The sequence below is a fragment of the Parasteatoda tepidariorum genome, chromosome 8 (genome assembly GCF_043381705.1).
Source record: "Parasteatoda tepidariorum isolate YZ-2023 chromosome 8, CAS_Ptep_4.0, whole genome shotgun sequence".
NCBI classification, from domain to species: Eukaryota; Metazoa; Arthropoda; class Arachnida; order Araneae; family Theridiidae; genus Parasteatoda; species Parasteatoda tepidariorum.
The window spans coordinates 47,689,224-47,711,958 of NC_092211.1; the positions used below are offsets into that span (position 1 = coordinate 47,689,224).

At 28.4% G+C, this 22,735-nt stretch overlaps 1 protein-coding gene across 2 annotated transcripts in view; it reads right to left on the reverse strand.

Moving 5' to 3' along the window:
• Positions 1-22,735, reverse strand: part of LOC107452964 (cell adhesion molecule Dscam1) — a 100,145-nt gene that overhangs the window by 19,787 nt on the left and 57,623 nt on the right. For both annotated transcript variants that reach the window (XR_011637370.1, XM_071183847.1), the window contains exons 7-16: positions 21,626-22,036; positions 13,179-13,346; positions 11,523-11,813; positions 10,186-10,305; positions 9,176-9,349; positions 8,145-8,292; positions 5,844-5,992; positions 3,825-3,956; positions 3,387-3,548; positions 2,862-2,932 (exon numbers count right to left, since the gene is read on the reverse strand). Coding sequence is in view for 1 of the 2 variants with exons in the window: in XM_071183847.1 (XP_071039948.1) it covers positions 2,862-2,932; positions 3,387-3,548; positions 3,825-3,956; positions 5,844-5,992; positions 8,145-8,292; positions 9,176-9,349; positions 10,186-10,305; positions 11,523-11,813; positions 13,179-13,346; positions 21,626-22,036 (1,826 nt within the window). In the remaining variant the exon portion in view is untranslated. The remainder of the gene's footprint in view (positions 1-2,861; positions 2,933-3,386; positions 3,549-3,824; positions 3,957-5,843; positions 5,993-8,144; positions 8,293-9,175; positions 9,350-10,185; positions 10,306-11,522; positions 11,814-13,178; positions 13,347-21,625; positions 22,037-22,735) is intronic.

Sequence of the window (22,735 nt, forward strand, 5' to 3'; positions counted from 1 at the left end):
CATCATAAACCATATATATATATATAGACATAAGACACACAAAAAAGGAATGCTTTTTATATAAAAATTCCTACTATTTATTTATTTCCTACTATTATTTAACAAAAGGTATGATGAAACATTTTTTTCTATATTACGTACTATAATTTAAATGTATAGTTCTGTACACCTATGGCAACTTTTTTAATTTTTTAAATGGTGGGACTTCTTGTTTTTATAGTCATATAGCAAATATGTCCTTTAACTCGTATGCATCAAAACTTCTAGTAATAGGAAAAATAATTAAATAAGATACTTCGTAAAGTAGTATTTTTGCTAATCATAAATTTTTGCTATTATTAAATATTAATTGAAATTCATAAGTTTTTCCTTTTAAATTTTTTTCATCTTTTCAGTTAGAGTAGGTATTGTAAAAAAAGGATTCTTTTAGAATATCTATATTTTTCAAATAATAATGACATAAATATAATTTATATAGCTAACACTTGGGAGTATTTTTAACATTTTATTCAGCTTTATTTAAAAGCTCTGTACTTTTAATTAGATATTTAATTCATCCAGTATAAGTCTTGCACTCGAAATTAATCTTTTTAGAAATGAAAGTTGTTGCTGGAAAAATTACAAGAGGTAAAGTGTTATTTAGATTAAAGGACCTATATTCGATGAATTAAACAATTGAATAATTGTGCAGTGAGTTAAAATAAATATACCACGCTGAGTAATTTTATCTAATCCTTGAACTTTCACATACTAAATGCCAATTTCACTTTTTTCTCAGTTCTCGGAAACTTCTACGGAAATGTAAGAAAAATAAAAATACAATAACGATTATAATTATTACATTAATAATGAATAAAATTGTAAAAAAATAAAAAATAATTAATTAAAAGATGTGAAATTAATTTATTCGAAGATGATTCAGATAAAAAGCAATTTTTATTAATTATTTATTCTTTCATGCAATAAATAAATGTTTCATTTAACAAACATTTTTGTAAAGTAATTAAAACAAATTTCTTGCAATTCGAATTATGTAATTTAAATTTATATAATTGAATAATGAATTTATTCGATGGTGGTCGAATTGAGATGAAAAATAAAAGAATAACAAAAATCTCGCACTTTATAATTCTCTCATTTCTCACTGTTCATGAAAATTTATGAATATTAGGCATTATTCATTGATTTTAATAATTTTCATCTGGTTAGGCGAATCTCGCCCAATTGGAGTGTTAAAAAAAGTATATCATGAAGTATTTTATCAGTTTTGAAGTACGTATTTACGTCGCACTGGAGCTGCATAATGGGTTATCAGTGATGGTCTGAGAAACATCCCTGAGGATGATCCAAAAACATTCCATTACAATTTTTGTGATACCACTTCCTCTATTTAAACATAGGTCTGAAGGAGTGAAACTTTCTACAGATCCATGCACCTAGGTTACAGTTCAGCAATCAACCATAGCACTTTTGAAGAAACAGATTCTACGAGTGCGTATATCGCATGCACTCGATGGATCTTAGCGGAGTCGAGGATCAAACCCCATCCCTTCTGAAGCGGTGTCTGAAGGGGATGGGACATGGCCCGGCCCATATTAGTCAGTTTTGCAGCTCCGAGTTTAAAATGCATAAAAAATGTCATTTTTTATTTATTTATTTATTTATTTATTTTTTTTGCAACAGAGCGTTTAAAATTTATCCTCGGAACTTGATATATTTGATGTGCAAATGAAAATATTTTTGTAATTTACCTTAATGAAAAAGACATTTAAAAATAAAAATATATATTCAATATAACCAATAACTTACTTTTTCTGATTCCAAAAATATACTTCTCCCCTTAAATTTAAACGGCTGAAATTACTTTCCTATTTTATTAATTTTTTAAATATCTTTTTTTTCCTTTATAAATTGCCTAGACTAAATAAAATCTTAACCATTTCAACACTTATTTCTTCAAGATGGGGTCAATTTGATTAAGTTTAAGAGTTAACTACTTATTCTGGATGAAATATAAGACTAATCCCTAACTCAAATATTGCAACATCTTCGGAGTAAAGAGACTTCCGATTTCAAAATAATCCCCAACCCCTTTCTTGGCATAATTAAAATGATCCATCAAAGTCCAAAAGCTCTTAGCAAGATCCACATTTACATTATTAATGGACAAAGAAATAGTTCCAAAATTTTTCCGTTAAGGTTTTAATTACGGGATTCCATTAAATTTTCAGATTCATTCCTTAAACTCCATCAATTTCGACAAAGAGGCATTTTTTCATCAGCTGATTGATCGGCAAGTGCTAACTGAGGAATAATTTCTGAAGCTGATAAGAGTTGTTTCAGAGTTCCAGATCATTAAATAAAGAAAAAAAATATAATCAAAGTAATTTGCATACAGATGAGTTCTATAAATTACAACGCATAAGGAAATATTGTTCCAGTGAAAGAGTTAATTAAGTTAAGATTTGAAAGGAGAACATTTAGAGCAATGCGTTTGTTAAGCACATTTATTAATTTCAGGGATTTGAAATTCATGAAATTCAATCGGAATATTAAATTGTGCTTTTCCAAACTTGCGTTTCATTTTTATTTTCAGAAAATAAGATTTTAAATGGATATATGATTTTTAGCGAATTTGAGCCATGCATCAAATTTGCATTTGTGACTTTTAAAAAGTAGTTTCATTACAATTGTTATAGCATTATATAGCCAGCATATTTAACAAGCAAATAAGATTTCATAAACGTACTATTGTTTTGGAAGTATCATACTATTGTTTAAAAGTAATATTTCTCTTAATTAATCACCGAATTAAAATCAAATTATAATATGTAGCAGTTTTATTAATTTTAAAAACTTACCTGCCATGTGACATTGATTAATTTAGATGTAATTGCTGTAGCTTTAACATACTGCGGAGAGACTGATGGTGCTGAAATTAAAAAAACTACTATTGAAGCAGTAATATACAAGATAAGTTAAATGTAAAGAATAAATAAAAATATCGTAATTACTTTATTTTATAGTTGCTTTTTCAAAATAAATGAGTTTTAATTAATATTTGATGCTATTTAATAATAAGATTGTTAAATTAAAATTGTTTGCAGATTTCTAAGATTACCTTTTCTGATTATTTAATAACATTGAAAATAGTTGATTAATAAGAAGACATAAATACCTTACAAAATAAAGAAATCATTTTTGTGCAAAATCATATTTGTTTCAGCCCGTTTTATTTTTTTAAGTTTTATTGAATTTCGAAATTAAAAAAAAATGGAGATGCCAATGAAACCGAAATTTAAAATCACTACAGAAATTTTTAAATTATGTCATTTAAGGACATTATCATTTTTATATGAAATAAGAACCAAAGCCATTATACCTACGTTCTTCCATTGTCGTAATAGCAACTTCTGCACCAAATTGGCTCTCTCCCAATGCATTTTCACATTTTACACGAAAGAAATATCTAGTATTTGGCTTTAATCCTCGAATAATAAGAGTTGTTTCACTTCCAGGAACATGCAGTGGACCCCCAACAAATTCATCTGAATAAAATATAAACGATAACATTACATTAAATCATTTTTTCTTCATATAGTTTTTCCTTGCCTTTGTGGAGCGAATTATATCTATTTCCAACAATTTTTTAAATAATAAATTTTTAAGTAGGTATACAATGATATCAAATACAATATCTACTCAAGCTATGAATCAATTCCTTAAAGTATGTGTGGATGACAAAACAAACTGTAACTATCAACAACAATCAATTATCAACGACAAAAAATTTTTTAATTACCATTTGAATAAAAAATTATTACCGTCTATCCTCCTCCACATGATAGTGTATCTTGTAATTGGAAAATTTCCATCAAAGGGGCGCTTCCACGTCAGTCGAACACTTCGACTTGCAACATCATAAACCTCTAAATTCTGAGGAGCGTCAGGTATGTCTATAGTAAAATGTAAAATTTACATTCAATTCGTAGTATGCTTCATAATTTTTCAATAAAAAGACTTTCGCAAAAGCACTTTTTTATCGCCTTGCAATTATTTTTTTATTTTTTTTATTGTCTTTCTAAAGTAAACCATTTATGTTTATTTTTCTTCATCAACGCTCCAACAAATATTTTTAAGAATCCCACTTATATTTCAGAAAGATTTTTCTTTCAATTATTTTAATAGGAATAATTTTGTTAGCTTCACACTGTAAAAAATTCCAAATCAAACTTTGGAAAAATACTGTGCTGATTATACCGTAATTTTTAAAGTAATATTTAGTTTTTATATACCGTATTAATTATACCGTAATTTTTACAGTAATACAGCAGTTAATATACGAATCACTGCAATTACATGAATAATAGTGAGAAAGTTACGGTATAAAAGTTTACGATAAAAATGGATTTTATGTAAGTATTATGCACATGGTGTCAGTACATTTTACAGTAACTTTATCCAGAATTTTCACAGTGCATAATAAATAAATTCATCTGTTTGGCTATAATTAGTACCTAAACTTTAATAGTTTTAAACTGGTATTTTCAACGAAGAAATAATAATATCTATTTGTGCCGTAAGGTCTACTACAAAAATTTGAGATCGTAATTTTTTGACCACATGCAATAGACAGATTAATAGATTTCTAACTTAATTATTTGTGATCGTTGGGAACATTTTTCAAAGACTGGCAGCCTTTTATACTCTTTGTTCCAAATCAAGCGGAGCTCAGAAGCTGGGAAATTATTATCAAACAGTAGCGCGCAGCTGTTATATCTCGGCATCAAAAAGAGAAGGTCACATTGGAGATTATAAAGGCTTTAAAATTTTTTGAGTTCAAAAAATTATTTATTTACCAAGAAAGTTAGAGAATTTCTGAGACTGACAGCTACGTATACTGCACTAGAAGCGCACTTGGTGAAAGCGCAAACTCTTGTCAAAGGAGTCAGTAATTTTTTTTTCTTCTTATAACCGTCGTTGAACAGTCGATCCGACTTATTATTTTAAACCTGATCCAGAAGACAACAGATTTTGAGAAACTTACTTTCGCGGAGGCCTTTTCGATGAAACTAAACCGCCTTTACATTACATGGAGAGGAAAAACATGAGATTCTGCCAAGGTCAGTCTGATTGCAAAAGGATTTTAACCCATGTCCACCACTGAGGATATTTTGCGTCAACACTGTGGTCAGTGCAAGCCGGAGGTGGAATTCGAATCGACTAGTTATTACTGGGGTTCGAACTTAGTTCACTTCACTGAAAAGCAAGCTCTCTATGCCCTTAGCCATCACGGCTCCAGTAAAAGAATTTGCTGAAAGTCTTGTCAGAGAAAAATGCTAAAAAAAGAAACTTTTCTTGCTTAATTTTTGGTTTATTTCTGGCATACTATAGCAAAGCCTCTCCTCTTTGTGAGCTGTGCGATATGTGATATGATTTAATAACTAGGCTAGTGTCTCAAAATGTTATAACTTTATACAATTGCTTGATTGACTTGATATGACTTAAATTCCTTCAATAGACCACATCATGAAATAGAAACGATAAGGTTTGGTAACACGCATCCATTAAATTCTAATTTTTCTCTGCATTCATAAACTTAACCTCAAAAAATATGAATGCTTCAAGCTCTCTTAACATTCTGTTATTGAATAACTAATGAACGCAATCTGAAGTTAGACAAACTCATATGATTTTTTTTCTTATCAAAGTGAAAATATCTCACTGCCATTTTAGTTCAACCCAAAAGAATTGTAAAAAGTAGTTAATATTCTTGTCGAAATTTATTCAGTTCCCATGTTATGAGGGGGGCATGTATTGAAGGAAAAATATTATATACCAACCTTGCACTGTGACTTGAATATTAATGGAATCTTCCCCAAAGTTATTTGTGGCAGTGCACGTTATTAAAGCAGAATCCCTCCTTTCCGCTTTTTCTATCGTCAAGATCGATTTCTCTCCTTTTCCAATGGTTTCCGATGTCTGGGAATAACTGATAAGAAAAGAATGAATCACATTAGTCAATAGAATATCTGCTATCAAATAAAATAAAGATTATATAATTATTATGACCAGATATATATCAATAATATTATCTTAAAATATTGATTTTATTGGAAAGATTAGTATTAAAAGACAGTTACCATATAACTAAATACAATAAAACCCTTTTTAGTTTTTACTTTTCATTAGATTTTACTTATAAAGTGCTTTCGTATAACTTATTTCAGTTATTTCTAGAAATTTCCCCGTAAATTTATATAAGTTATATTGAAAAATGCAAATCTCTTAAAATTAAATATTATTAACATATTTAATTGTTTTACATATGTTTCTTGTTAAATTTTTGAACGATATTTTCTATATTAGCTCATTGCATTTACGTTGGTTAATAGTAATAACTAATTCAATTGGAAGCATAAAAATGACTAAAAATGTTAGCAGTTTTTTTAGAAATGTTTGGGAATCGTCTTACTAAAAGCATTGTATTTCTTTAAAAGTAAGATAACTTGCTATTTAATATAATTTATAGTATGACAAAAATTGAATATTTCATCATTTTTGATATATAAATAATTTTTCTTAGACACGAATTATTTTTGTTTAGTTTTCAAAAAAACAGTTCAACAGTTTGCATTATTTTAAAAATAATCAAACTGTTGGTGGAAACACTAACAGAATTGATTACACTTGTGCGTGATCAACGCATATGACGAATACGTTGCTAATGATTCTAGATTCGTAACAAACTCATTCTTTAAGCATTGTTTATAATACGAACTCTATTGTCTACTGCAAAATATTCCAGCTTACCTAGTTAAAAAAGAATGAAGGAAACAAATATAGTTTCTTTTCATCAGAATAGTATTTATGAAAAACTTAATAAAAATCTTAAAAATCTTTTGATATTTTACTAAGAGGAAAATCTTGAAAAATGCCCGCTAGTTGAAAAAAAAGAAAAACAATACAACTTAGCACAATCATTGCATATATAACTTTTTATTGCAACTCTATTTTACTGCTTTTCTTTATTCTTAAAGTCTAGTCTACAATCTTTTTTTTAATTCATTTAAGATGCAGTAAAATGTGTAGATATTTGAATTCACACTAAGAAAAACTGCGGTATAATGTAATATCAGTTTTGATCGAATTGAATGCTTTAACCAACTTTAAGAAAAAAATAGGTAAATCTAACCACCAATAATGCTGAAAGCGCAAACCAAGTTCACGCACAATCGCACTGTTCATGAATTATGTCCGTTTTCAAATATTTTTGTATACTTTGGGATGTAGTCAGCAATTTTTTTTAAAATTGAGGACAACATGTCGTGAATTTATTGTTGTCCTGCACACTGCTATATAACTGAAACTAAAGTTCACCGTTATAAAATGTATGAATGCTTTTAAATTTCTAACTATGAATGATTAAATTTTAATTCTTGAATTCCCATCACTGTATTAAATTATTTTATAACTAATAATTTTTATCTGCTTAGTTTATATTTAACCTATTTAAACTTGTCTAAATAATCTCTCTGTGCTATGTGAATCTCTCTGTGCTACAATTTAATTTAATTTTATAAATTAGTGTGTGTGATCATCTTAAACTAAATGCTATTACATTGAATTAAATTGCAAAAATAACTTTTTGATTTGTAAGTGTGTTATGCTTTGTTTTTAATGTAAATTTTAATGTTAATGAACACCAAAATCATGGAAAAAATGGTTACAACAAATTTTAGTCAAATGTAAAAGAACAAACCTGGATGACACTAGATCATCAAGCAATAATAATATAATCTTATTCTTAAAATTTAAATATTATTAGTTCGTACAAGATATTTTTAGAACAAAAATAAAAATCTTTGTAAATATTCACAATTAGTGTTTTGGTGTTTTCAAGCATAAATACATATCTAATTTTATTCTTCAGAAATTCGTATATGAATTATTTTTTGCTCCACTAAAGGTACTGAACTGATAAAACACTCAAGAGAAGAATAGGTGCGAAATTTATAAATTAGTAAATCGCATGTCAATGGTCTCTTATTTGGTATCAGGAACATGTTATGATTAAATAACACGATTTATAATTTTATAGCAATGAAGAGTAGTTAAATCTAAAAAAAAGTTTTAATACAGACCGTGTTTCTTTTGTAAGATCCAGCAAGGCGCCATTTTTTCTCCAGGTAAATGAAATAGGTTGGTCACCCTCTGGTGAGCATTCAATCACTGTTTTGTCTCCACGCCTAGCACTTATTACTAAAAATTTAGTAAGGAAATGTGGGGCACCTAATTAAAGAATTTTAGAGTAAGTATAGAATATTCATGGGCAATAGAAATCGCATAAATAGCACAGCAATATAGTTAATTAAATACTTAACACTGTTTCAATATTTATTAATCTTTATATACAGAAAAGGAGTCTTCAGTATGTTACAAATTAAGAACTATGAATAAAAAGCTCCAGGATAAAAGAAAACGAAAAAAAAGGAATAACAAAATAACATTGAAAAATAAAATAATCAGAATAAAGCTAGAAAAAAAGCATCGTAAATTATTTAATTATTTGCTTAATATAAAACGTATGATGAAATTAACGAACGATCGATCTGGACCGTGGGGGACTTTATGGGCTTATTTAAAGTGATATTTTTTTCCATTTACCATAATTATTCACTAAAGTTAAAAATAAACTATAAATGTACATTAAATAATTGTAAAAATGTAATTAATAGTTAAAAATTGGTAATTATATTAAAATACAGCGATTTAGCTTTTGTTCGTTTAAAATGCGTTAGAATGATTCACAATTGAATTAATTTAACAAATATTTCATTTAAATAAAATTATGTGTTTGACTCTTACTATTTGAGATTAGCTAACACGCAAGAGTTGTTTATGTTTGTACAATTTAAAAATGACTCACTATTAAAAAAACATCAATATAATCTGAATGACTTGAAAAAAATAATTGTCAGAGAAATGCTTTCAACCCTCTTTGAAAATACTCATACATCGGATGTCATATTTATGAATGAATTCTGTTTTTAAGATATTATTACGTTGCAGATGTTTTTTTCATCAATTCACCTTTTTCTTAACATTTCAACAACAAAAAATTTAAATTGAATGAATTTTCAATGTATATGTGAATTTGTTAAATCCCACTTACTGTGCACTGTTAGACGTACAATAGCACTGAGTGGTGAACCCACGCCATTGTTTGCTTCACACAAATAATACCCGGCATCTGATGCTTCAACGCTTCTAAAATTCAATGAACCATTAACTAAAATGTGTATATGAGAGCTGCTTACAATAGTTCTGAACTGTTCCGGTGGTTGATCTAAAATTAGAAAAATACAAAATACTAATCAGTACTTATTAGAAGGCTTATCAATCTGACTATTTAACTATTTGTACAGTTTCAAAACAAAAATTATATAAACTTTATTATACTAGTATTATATTTTATTGAAAATACAGCTATATATATCTCCCGTTTTACTTTATAAAAATATTATTATTAACCATATATAACACTTTACTTGATTAAAATAGCATTTTTCACTGTAGTAAAAATTCAAAAAAAAAACATTTATTATAGCATTTGTATAATAGATTTTGTAAAAATGTCAGCATGGAAATATGAGAAATACGTTAAAAAATTACTTTTAACGAAAAAAAACAATTAATTATATTTATATATTTTTATTTCAATAATCACATAATGTAATAATATGTTTCTTAAATTTTAAATATATTTATTTAATTAAAAGCTATAACTACTGGGTTTAGTTAAGCAAATTGTAGTTTTCAATGAGATCAATACAGGGAAATGGGATAAATTCAATATCGAGAAACAAATGATTGGCACAGCTTTTAGAATGACTGAGATTTTTCGATATACTATTCGTTCGATTTAGTTAAGCTTTTTTTATAAGCTTGGATTGATTAATTGTTTAAAAATAATTACACTAGTTTAAAAATTGAGAAATGCAGTGTTCCACTGACCGGAGCTTCATAATTTTAAATTTTGAAAAGTAAGGTAGGTTTCTCTTTTTAGAAAAATATATTTTTCTTATTACGAAGTAAAATCTATTACTACGTGTTTGAAATTTTGGTCGTAATTTCAGAAAAAATTTCAAAGCCATTATTTAAGCTTACTGCAATAAAACTTACTTATCGCCATTTTCCAACGCACATGCGGTTGAGGTACACCATCCGCTTGGCAGTCAATCTGAGATGGTCGACCGGCAACTGTTGAAATGTCAGTAGGTTGAATAATCCACTTTGGAGGCACTGAAATATTTATTAATATTAATTATTTATTTATTAATTAATATTTTTTTACTTATGTTTTATATTTATATTTTATATTAATATTTTTCTTATTTTTTAATATTTATTGCTATTAGGAATTACTTTATTTCTTTATTATTAGTAGTCTATTATTGTATATTTAATATTATTAGTTTAATATTAGTACATAAATTTTTATTAATCCTTGATAACTGAAACATCTTGAGAATTAGACAAGTCAATAGTCTAATAGACTTTTCACTCTTGCCAGTTTTGAAAATTCGAGACGACCTCGTTGATATCGCATTACCTCACTTCCAGTACCTTCATAACTAGTAAAATGAGTTATCCGAAGGTGGTAGCACGGCGAGCTGTGGTCTTGTTACTTTTCAAGATTCGATGTAATCGTGGTCTAGCAGTAAAATGTTTAGTTTTATCAAATTAAGCGAGAAACTGAAAGTGTGTTAGATAAACGTAGAATTTATACTTTCTGTCCATCTGTTAAACGCAGAATAACAAAATATGTACGCAATTACTGTCGAATAGTTCAGTAATTTTAAGGGAAATATTATTGTTACAGATACAGTGTTTTACTATTAAAATGTACTTTATAGTAAAAAGTACTCTCATCCTGAGTACTAGAGCTTTTTGCATAGTACTTAATACAAATATAAAGAATTAATATCGGCAGAAAATAATCAGAATTTTATTAATGTTGGTAATGCAAATTTACTGTGATTTGATGGTAAGGGCAGCAGATAAAGTTCTTCTTACTCTTTGTGTATTTAAACCAGATTATTTCCTAAAATGAAAAAAAAATGTTTTTGTTAAACTCTTGCATTAAGTGCGACTTATATATGCATTCACAATTTCGCTTTGACAAATATTTAATTTGTTTCATGAATCTAGTGCTGAGGAAAATCCTGCCATATGGAAAAAGATTGCCGACTTTTGACGTCAAATTTTCTTGAAAAAATTAATAGTTTTAATGTTATTTTCAATTAAAAATATTTATTGTAGGCAGAAATAAAAATATATCTTACAAGACTTTGCATGTTTTAAACTTTTTCGAGTTTCAAATGTAAAGTTTGCAAAAAATATCGTTGTCAGAGTTTCCTTATTTTATGCGGTTCGTAAAGTAGTTATTAATGCTTAGAGACTATATGTTCATAATATAACTTAAAATACACAATTTTATAAGCAATAGTTTTAGCAACCTTTGACAGTGAGTGTGGCACTGCTTGATTCTGAAGCCACATCATTGGACACAACGCACGAGTAATTTCCATTATGGCGATGGGTTAAGTTCTTAAAGGTCAATATGGAAATGGATCCATCATCTTCTTGAAGGATATTAACGTCAAGCTCTTGTTCCGAAATTGGACGACCATCTTTTAGCCATTTTGCAGCTAATGGACCATCTCCGCCTAATACTATGCAAGTAGCAACTGTTCTCATTCCTTCGTGTAAATTTTCTTTAAAAGAGAAACCAGCTATTTTTGGACCAGCTGTAAAATAAAATTATACCGTGAGAATGAAGTGAGTTATTGGGAAAATGATGATTAATTTCTCTCTAAATTAGTTTGTCGTCGTTGCATGTGACTTAGAAACGGCAAGGTTAGTCTCAGTGCACATTAAATTTTATTTATTTATTCCAAGTTGACTTAGTTATTTTATGATTTAATAAAAAGTATCAGGATAATCTTATATTTCTTTATATTAGGATAATTTTATATACGAATTTAGTTGTGCCCAATTTTGGCGGTTTTATTGTTGTTCATTGGTTTTCTGACTAGCTTGTAGAGCACGTCATTTCGGCTGCCAAATCAATAAATTTTGATGAAAAGAGCAATTTCTGGACATATTTATGGGTACTTTTTTCCAATAAGTATTAGAAAATACGAAACAAAGATATTACAGATTAATAAAAATGCATGTTAGAGTCCATGCGAACTGCTAATGGGCCAGAGAGAATCTCTCATACCGGCGTAAAATGACATTTCCGATCATGGGTTGTTCAATTGTTACAATTTGCTCCTCGTACCCTTTAAACTTGTAATCATCATTTTAGCAAACTGAATCGAAGTTTTTATGATAAAGCGTTGAATTGTGATGCTGCAGAGTCTAACAGAATTTTGAATATGGGACTCTCAAAGAAGACGCTTCCTAGAGGCCAATCATACACTTTTTTTACTAGTGATCGATAATGACCATTCGCGTAAAACTTAATGGTGCATAAATAGTAAAACGTTTTATGGCAAAAATAAAAAAAAGCGTTAACAATAATCACAACATTCAATCTGCAGTAGAACTGATAATATATTTTATTGACGAACAACAACTGGAAAACCGTTCAGTCTTATAGATGACTCAATTCTTATTGAATACAAAGTGGAAATAACAATTATATTGGCATTTATTTTTCGAATTAAATTTGAGAAATCATTAAATTTGTTTTTTGGGAACTTTGTTTAGGAAGTTATAATTTAACTGTACTATTATTTTTATTTTTTTTTTGTACAATTCGAACCATATTCGACTATGCCTTTTGAGTAATAGGCCCACTTATTAATTTTCTACTTTTGTTCCTAGGATACTAAGACCACAAGGACATCAATTCAAGTTCTTAAGATTTCCAAGTGATGAATAGCTTGATGGCTATCATGATGAATATAATGATGAATATCCAGGTGATGGATATCCCGATGAATGGATAAAGGACCACAATGGCCTAAGGCCCCCAGGTCAACTGATGCCACAGCGACTAAGCTTGCAATAGTAGTAGTGTGTGATACTGTATATGGCGCATAAAATAGGACAAAAAAATATATAAGAACAAAAAAAAAGGAAATAAAGGTAAGAAAGATTCTTACATCGTACAGAAATTCGGAAACTGCGGGAGGCAGGGGGCATTATTCCTTGGTTGGAAGATACTTCACAGCTGTATTGTCCATTATCCTCACTTGGATGCACATCTACAATTTGAAACGTGCCATTTGGATAGATCCGTTGCCTCTGGTTTATTGGTAAAGCTCGACCTCCTGAAGAAAAATCAAAACTTTTTCTTTTTAATTTCCTTAAGTAATATTTTAAATATATATTGCAATATAGTTCACATCTATATTATATAAAACGCTAATACGTACGTATGCATGTATGTATCAATAAAACCGATGATATTTCTTTTCTCGCGCTGGCAACAGTTTTCATTTTTAATTGTTAGGTTTCGGTGCGCAAGAGCACGTAGTGAGCGACCAGATAACAATAACCAGAGTGAGCATTATCAGGTTGTTCAATTCAGATTCATGCACTAAAAACATGACAATATTTAATTTAAACTCAATTAGGAATTAATTAATTAATTGAAGTGAGAATGCTTTAAAAGGCCGCTGTTAAATTGATATTTTTCTACTGGGAGCTACCTAAACGTCTAAAAAACGTTTAAGTGTTTGTATTGAATGCACTGAATATTTTTTATATTTCGCGTTTATTTATGCATTGAATTTTCACGCTTTAAAATGCAGAATATTAGTGAAGCAATATTTGATAATTTATTTTGCTAATATGTTTCTTATTTAGCTAATGTTTTGATTTTTTCACCATGTACAATCTAAATACCTAATATACTTTTTTAATAGCCGATAAGAACATTGGTAGAATTCTTCTACATAAGTACAATACTATGTCTTTGATGATAAAATACTATGTCTTTGATGATAATATATTATGTCTTTGTGCTAGAACATTGTATTAATTGGCGAGCGAGAGTAGCGAGCCATGGTTCACGACGTGAACCACATAGGATTGCGTAGCAATTCTCGGGGGTTGGCGAACGTTAGCGAGCAGGGGGCGGAGCCTCCTAGTAATTAATAATCTATCAAAAAATTATATTTGACGAACTGTTTCGAATACTTGAAATTTTATCTGAATTTTGGTATTATTTAATCTTGGACAATTATTCAACATCAAGATTAGTTTTGAGTTTAAATTTTGTTTCACAGATTATTTTTTACTTTGTGAAAATTTAAAAGTTTTAATCACATAGAAATATATAAATAGTGTGAACCCAAATGAAATAGTATGTAAAAAAAGATGCGTTTTTTAATCATTACGTGCCACACTGTTAACACTCTGTTCTTAACATTTTAATCATCTTACAATGGCAAAAAGATTAATTACTAGTTAGATTGCTGAGTTCATCGTTTACATTTATTACTTCGAATTAAATTGATGAAGTGTTTCGAAATCGTTTGGCCATTTGTTTCTTTTTAATTCTACGAAATGCATTAATGATAATTGTTTAAGGATGTCATGTGTTAATGAAAACTACATTTGACAAAATAAATTATGTTTTATAGTAAGTATTATAATTTCAAATGTTTTGATATTTATTTTTAAAATAAACTTTTTACTGTCATGGGATGTAAATTGTTTTGACATGTTTTTATTAATTCTTATAGCTTTCAGCAATATTTTTTAGACATATATTCATTTGAAAAAAAAAAAGCCATCAGCAATCAATTGAACCATTGTTTCTCTCCCGGAAATATTAAATTTTAACTATTATAATGAAATGTCCATAATATTGTCAAAATTCTCTATGTAATAAATTTTAGTGATAAGCTAACATCTCTTCGGCAGCCATTAAATCCCCCAACTCATCATAATTATGAGTTCGAGACATTTCACAGGCAGTACACAGTAGAATTATTAAAATTTTCCATCTCTGCCATGAGATCAGATAGAAAACTTATCACTATGCTCCATTAGGAGCTGCACTGCTTCTTCACGTACCTCTCGAGCAATAACTTGAGTATCGTTTAATATTTTATTTTATTTTTTAACCGTCGTTGAACAATCGGCCGTATTTTTGGGTTTATGACTACTAATGTTCAACTCCGTAGCCTTGTAATTATGAACACAATGCAAGAAGAAAAGGGAACTCCTGAATCAAGTATTAGGAGAAATTTGCCGCCATGGAGGACATTTTGATGGAACTAACCCGCATTTGCGTTTCATGGATAAGAAAACCACGAAGAATTCTCACGGTTAACCTGATGGCTAGGGGATTCTAACCCATGATCCGACTACCACTGAGGATATTTCGCGCTAGCACTGTCGTCGGTGCAAACAGGATGTGAAATTCGTATCGACCAGCTATCACTGGGATTCGATAAATCAATACTTAAGACAACCTAACAAAATTAGTTTTTATAGATCGATCATGTTACCAATAAATAATCCTATAAAATTTTCGTTCTTCTTGGTAGAGGAAATCAACTCCGAAATTCGTATATATGCAGAAATAAGTTAATTTTCAGTTAGCTAGTTTCCATTATTACTTACTATTCATACATTTAAAATTCCGAGCACAAATAGGTAAAATCTTCCTATATCTGCAACCCGACAGTGCAGATTCTCTCCTTTAAAAAAATTGCCTCCCTTAATAATATTATGTATAAACAATATAATATTATTAAATATTATCCTTGAAAAATGATTATATTATCTAGTGCCTTATCAGCGATTAGGCCATTCTTGTTGACATAAATAAAACAAAGAATTAAATAGAGTGTTTAAGAAAAAGTCGAAAATCATTACTATCAAGCAAAAAAAAAATCTAGCTACCATTAAATTATTTCTTTTGGTACGTAAAAGATAAAATTGTATTAAAATTAGAAGGAGGAAAGAATTCCCAGACAACAATGTAGAATACTAGGAGAGAAAAACGAAAATTAAATTCTTTTTTTTCTTGGCAAGCTCTTGTCTTTTATCTAATGGCAGCCCAGTAAAATACAGAATTGTTTTGTCACACTACTAAAACAAAGAATTTTTGCTCGGCATTCACTTTCGCTGAGTATCTCTCCGCAACGTTAGCTTGCATATTTCATGCTCCAAATGCAAAGTTAAACGATCTCCAAAAGCATAGAAGGAGGCATTCCTCAGTTATTCACTTTCTTTCCCATATTTATTGAAAAAGATCTGAGTTACAGTGAGATAAGTCATTGCACTCAGTATTTATAGATTTCAGCCGGCTCAATTTTTGTTTGTCGGTTGAATAAATATTTCATTTTAGTAAATACTATACTTAGAATTATCTTAAAGAACCCACATTCACTTGAGCAGACTTGAACACATTTTAAAAATAGTTAGTATTTAATTATATTGGATTACTACAACTAAAGAATAATTTATATTATTGTTAGGTATTTCTTGTAAGTAAAGAAAGGGAGGTGACAGTTTCATAATGCAGTTGTAATAAGAATTGTCTAGTACGGAAAAACTAACAATGATTTGGCTGACAAATGGTGCATTCAGTATCATTAAACTGTCTCCATCTGTTTAGTGATCAATCATGTGAGAGATTCACGGAAATCAGAAAAGAATTGTCAAGAGGTGACATAACTTGATGACATGATGATGTAGTGCTACGCTGAAACTGATTAAGAAAGCTATTGGGTAAATCCCTACTTACATGGACACTACAAAAATTCATTTAAAATAAAGCATGAATGATTAAACAACGGTATAAATGCAGTCCCAAAAGGATAAAAACACCCTTGCAGGTGAAAGATTTTGTCAACAGTAGAACTGACGTCCAAGCAAGGAAATGTTTTACGAAAATTGGTGTTGGCAAAAATTCATCGGAAAGCGTATAATGTGGCAAAACAAGTGGAAATCACTTTTAAATGAGGAGCAATTTTGATTGTTTGGAATTTTTGATAAAATTATCTCTTTTTAGAAAGAAACAGTTCACACTACGTTATATTCTACAGATTATAGAATTATCTTCTGAAAATACAGAAAATATTTTTCTTATATATAAAATATATTGGATCACAAATTGGATGTCTTTGGCCAGGTGTAGAAGAGCCTGGAGTTCAACTCTGTGAAAGGCAAGGGCCCATCCAGGGCTGTCAGACCAATGAAGAAGAAGAAAAATAAAATATAAGTCCTAATCTACCACAAATAGTATTTTCATAATTTTATTTTGTACTTGTCCTGTAATAATTTTCTCAATATTTTTACAGTTTGTTCTACAAATCACTGTTCTCAAAATATGAATTTCTGGATTTCTGGTAAAATTAAATTTTTGAAGTTCATTCTGTGGTAAAAACTAATATTTACTTCTAGAGATTAAAAACGCTGTCGAAAGATTATCATAATTACGAAAGATTATTATAATAAAACAGTATAAATATTAAAATAGTTAAAAATAACATAATAACATTTATAAATACATTTATAAAAACATTTATAAATATTAAAATAGTTAAAAATAACATATATGATTAAAGATACTTGCAAAGAGTTCTTAATAACAATTTCTCCAAACAAAAGTTATTATAAGCTTCTTTCAGCTAAAAATAGAAATAAGCTGCTTTAATTATTCAAATTTGCTCATTTATCGCGATTAGCTGAAATGTTTTTTTTAATTCAGATTTTGACTAAGATCTTAAAAATATATAATCACTTAAATACAAAAAACTTCCTATATATAAAATCAGTAAACACTGAGTTTTTGGATTATTCTCATGTTTAGAATATCCCTATAGAAATATAACATTTTATTATAAGTCAGACTATTATCTTGGGAAAGCAGAAAAAAAAAAGAATATTTGTTAAGAAAAAGAAGGATACAAATTTTATTATTTACATTTAGAAAATAAATAAATACTTAACTATATCTAACAGTATTTATTCTTATTAGAGATAATTGATGAAAAAAATGACAACGTCTTAAACTTTAATCTTTGGAGTCCATAATTAATGGTTTTGCGGGGAATAAAATTCGAATGGTTATATTCTTGTAACTTTTATTTGTTATTAATGCATAATTGGGAGAACTGGCTTATTTGCGGTTTATAATTATGGTTAGTTTATTTTATTTTACTCAAATAAACAAAGGTTCACAGCGTGTAGCCCATCTAATTGTATTTTAAAACATCCTCACAATCGATTTCAGTTGATACATTTAAGCATTTCCTTGAAAAAAAATATAATTTGGGGAACCAAAATTTCACGAATCATTTTTATTTATGATTTTTCCCTTCCATTGATTTTGGTGATTTGCTTTTTTAAAACATACCATTTTCGTTAGTTACGTTTGCAAAAGAATTAGTTGAGTTGATGAATACTATAAAAAGTTTGTAAAATAAAATTTATTAGTAAATTTATATGAATAACAGATTTCATAATTTAGACGTGTAGAGTAGTTCATTCCACCCTAGAGGTATACTTAGGTATGCATTTTTAAAACAAATAGTTTGTTATTTCACCACAATATAGTCAGAAAAAAGTATAGTATAAACTACCACATATTGTAAAAATACATCGGTTTCTTGGCTCTTTGAAAAAACGAAAAAATTCAATACTTTTTATCAAAGGGCTTTGGCAAAAATTTTGTAAAGTTAACAATAAAAAATGGTTTTATAATATGTGATAAATTTTGGTAACTGTAGTAAAATTTGGTAATTTTGTCCTAATACCTAAAAGAGTGGCATAAAAACCATTTATTGATTGAAATTTACTTTTCAGTTTCGTATTTTGTATTAAATATGTGGTAATAAGAATTACAATATTGAAAATCAAAGTTTCCGGCTACTATATGAATATCCGGCTTAAGTGCTACTACATGAACGAAAGACATTATTGTATGAAAAGTTTAAATACATTATATTTTGGCTTTATTTAACAGAATTTTTATTTCTTTCACCAGAAATGTTATTAATATACAGTACGGTAATTTTACCTGAATTCCTTTCCTTGTGCAGCAAAAATCTTTTGGAAAATTTAAGTTTAAACACTTTTTCTGATTCTTGAAAATTTACACTTATGCTGAATTCATAGTGGTATTATTCATAATAAATTTGGCTGATCTGTATAGTATTACGCAATTACTTTAAAATATTCTGAATATATTCACCCATCGTCAGCTAAAGACACTTAGCTCTAAGAAAATGACCATGAATCAAATATAAATCATTCCAAATCGGCACTTTTTTGACTTAAACCAACTTGCTATTTGACATTATCTGTAACACGAAACTGATATTTTTCTTTTTGAACATTTAAGTCACATCATTTCCTTACTTTATGATTCGTTAAAAAAGTTCAAAGCAAAAATCATCAGAATTTGAGCGATTCTGAGAGAGAAATCGATTGATAATGATGTAGCCTCAGGATATTTGCTAAAAGGATGTATAATGGTGCAATTTTGAAGTGTTCTTTAAAGTTTAAACAGCTTCAAAAGTTTAATAGCTCTTTTAAAGAGAACTTTTAAGATCTCGTTTTACTTTGAAGAAAGATAAAATATTGAAAGGCATTTTCTGAAAATTTCAGCGTATTTTAAAGAAGAACTAAAAGCGGTATCAGAAATGTTTTAAAGAATATTGAAATGTCTAGTTGTGTTTTGCAATTTTTGAAACCTGTTATGTTTCATTCTAAAGTAACATAGCAGAAGAATGTTGAAGTTCACGAAGAAAATAGAAACTGTTTTCAATATTAACTGTACTGTTAATGCATAAATGCCTACTTTGTTAGCTAGTTATCTTCAATTATTTAAAAAAAGAACAATTCAAATGACCTTTAATAAGAGTAAAAATTAAAATTTTTTACAGGATTTTTTTTACGGAATTTACCTCAAGTAACGCTCTCCTTTAACTTTACGATTTTTTTACTAATTATACGAAACAAAAAGGACTTTTGATTATTCTAAATTTCGCACCAATCAATTGCAGAGAAAATAAATAGTATTTAAATCTTTTTAATCAAAAATGTTGCTTAAATGTTTTCTTTATTTGTAAAAACGTAGATTTATTTACAAAAAAAAATTTATGAAAACTACCAAAATAGAGTAAAATTTACTATGTTTCTCGCTCTATCAATCACGAAAAAGTTTGGGAGTTTTTCGAAGCCCATTGGTAATGATTTTTGAATATTAAAGATAAAATATGGTTTTATAATATCTGACAAAATTTTGATAAAGCAGTACAATTTGTTAATTTTATTACCTAAGAGCATAACCTTCAGCATGGCATAACCTTGGAGTATAGCATAAAAGCTTTTACGCACTTTTCAGTTTTGTATTCTTACATATTGTGCTGTAATAGGAACTAAAATTTTGAGAACCTGAATTTCCGTTTAATCGCTACTATATGAAAGGCAAAATTACCAAACAATTAGGTTAACTATGACATATTTTGGTTTTAATTGCCAGAATTGCAAGTTTTTTTTTACCACACATATCATTATTATGCCACAATTGTTTTCTCCGTGTGCAATAGTTTTCGCGTCAAATAATAAATTAAGGTCTTAATTAACTCTGAAATTCTTTGCATTTCCATCCAACTAACCGTTAACAACCACAATGGCAGCTTATTTTATTTACTTAAGTAAATAATTTGACATAAAGCGAAAGCTTTTAAGAAGCTTAAATTCTTAACTTTTTAACTTTTTTTTGATTAAGTACAAGCAATGAGAATAAATTAATTAAGTAGCAATAGATATTTTTTTTAAATTTACAAGTATTTTATGCTGTTACCAAGTTTATAATTTTTTCATATAAATCAATATTCCTTAAAATTCTATACAATTTCTTACATTTTATGAACTACTTTTGAAAGATTCCACATAATTTTGCTATTTATAAATCTTTATTATGATATGCAACTCTCTAATAACTTATATAAATAAAAAAGGAAAGCTACAAAATTCTCAATTTAACATTATTTTTCATTCTTTCTCTTTTTTTTAAATGCTTAGAATTTTAATAAGGAAAGGCCAAGAGATTTCCAGAAAAAAACTAAAATTATCATTTTTTATTACATTATTTTTTATATTTTTCTTAATCAGATCTTTAGAAATCTGAAATTAAGAATTGAGTTTTAAATATAAATCAAAGCTACTATATGCTTTTCAATACTTTTAATTATGTATCATGTTTTAAAGAAACTCTTCAACCATAATTTCAAAAAACACAATAGAAAAAAAAAGATTTCTTAACTACATTTTCTAATACTATTTTTACTTTTTAATTCAAAAATACTTTTATTTAAATTGTTCACTAAATAAAGACTTTTCCAGGATTTGTAAAACATCCCTAAGAAAAAGTTTAATTTTTTATTTCAAATATATTGGTAACAACACTTACTTAAAATACTATTAAAATGTTTAAACCCAAATGACAATTATTTTTACTGCATATTGATGCATCAGAAATCCAACGAAGTACATGAACAAACGCTTTTAACTTAACTGACGTTGTAAAAGTAAATGCTCCGTATTAATATATATATTCCAGTACGGATCAATATCATACCTTTCTTCCAACTGATGGTATCATAAGGATAACCTCCAAATGGGCAGATCATCTCAAAGCTCGCTCCAGCCAAGGCAGTGAGGTTATCTAATGGTCTGATAAATAGAGGTCCGAAGACATTTAGCCTCTTGGAATGTTGAGCACGGCCAGCATCATTGATCGCTTCGCACGAGTAAGCTCCGCTATCTATGATGTCTATCGAAGTGAAATTGACGTAACTTGTCACAACACTTTCGGCACTTAGATAAGAACTGACTAAAATTCCGGGACGGGTCATTACAGGCCAGATGCCATCAAGTTTCCATCTAATGTGTGGTTCTGGATTTCCTGTGGCGGTGCAGGTCAAAGATACAAAACTACCAGGTCTCACTGTCTTTTCTATAAAAACTGTCTTGAACTTTGGAGCTAAGTCTGAAACAACCAAAAGAAAATGAAAGAAGTTAGATAAGAACATTTACTGATCAAAACACATCGTAATATTTAAAGTGCTACTTCTATATATCTAATAAAATGAATATTAATTGTTTATGTTGACATGTACTATTTGAATTCATGCTTTCACTTTTTATGTATTTAAATGTATTATCTTTTTCAGGGAGAAAATATTTATTTTCTCAAGTGTAATTACTTATAATGAACATTCAAAAATGTATACGATGCTTACAAATATGATTGTTTGTTATAATGATTGTATAAAATAATTTTTTAATTAAAATAATCAATGACAAATATCGTGGAATTTTATTTGGATATTAAGAAAAGGAGCAAACCTCGTACAGTTATATTAAAAAAGAAGTATTCGAATAATTTTTCTTACAATAGCTTACAATTTGCGAATATATTTTTTAGACTGTACGGTAAAGCAATTATAGGTAGATTCTAAGACAGCAAAAAATATTAGCATCATAGGTGCACCATCCTCAAAGTCCATTTTTAACGAAAAGTTTACAGCTTAATTTTTACAGTGATATCTATTTCATTAAAGATTCAACGATTTCGCAGTAAATATGATCAAATGTGGTATTTTACGGTAAAAATGGATTTATGGTAAAAATTACCAGCAGCCTGTATGGTACATTTTTGCCGTAACTTAACTCGGAATTTTTTCAG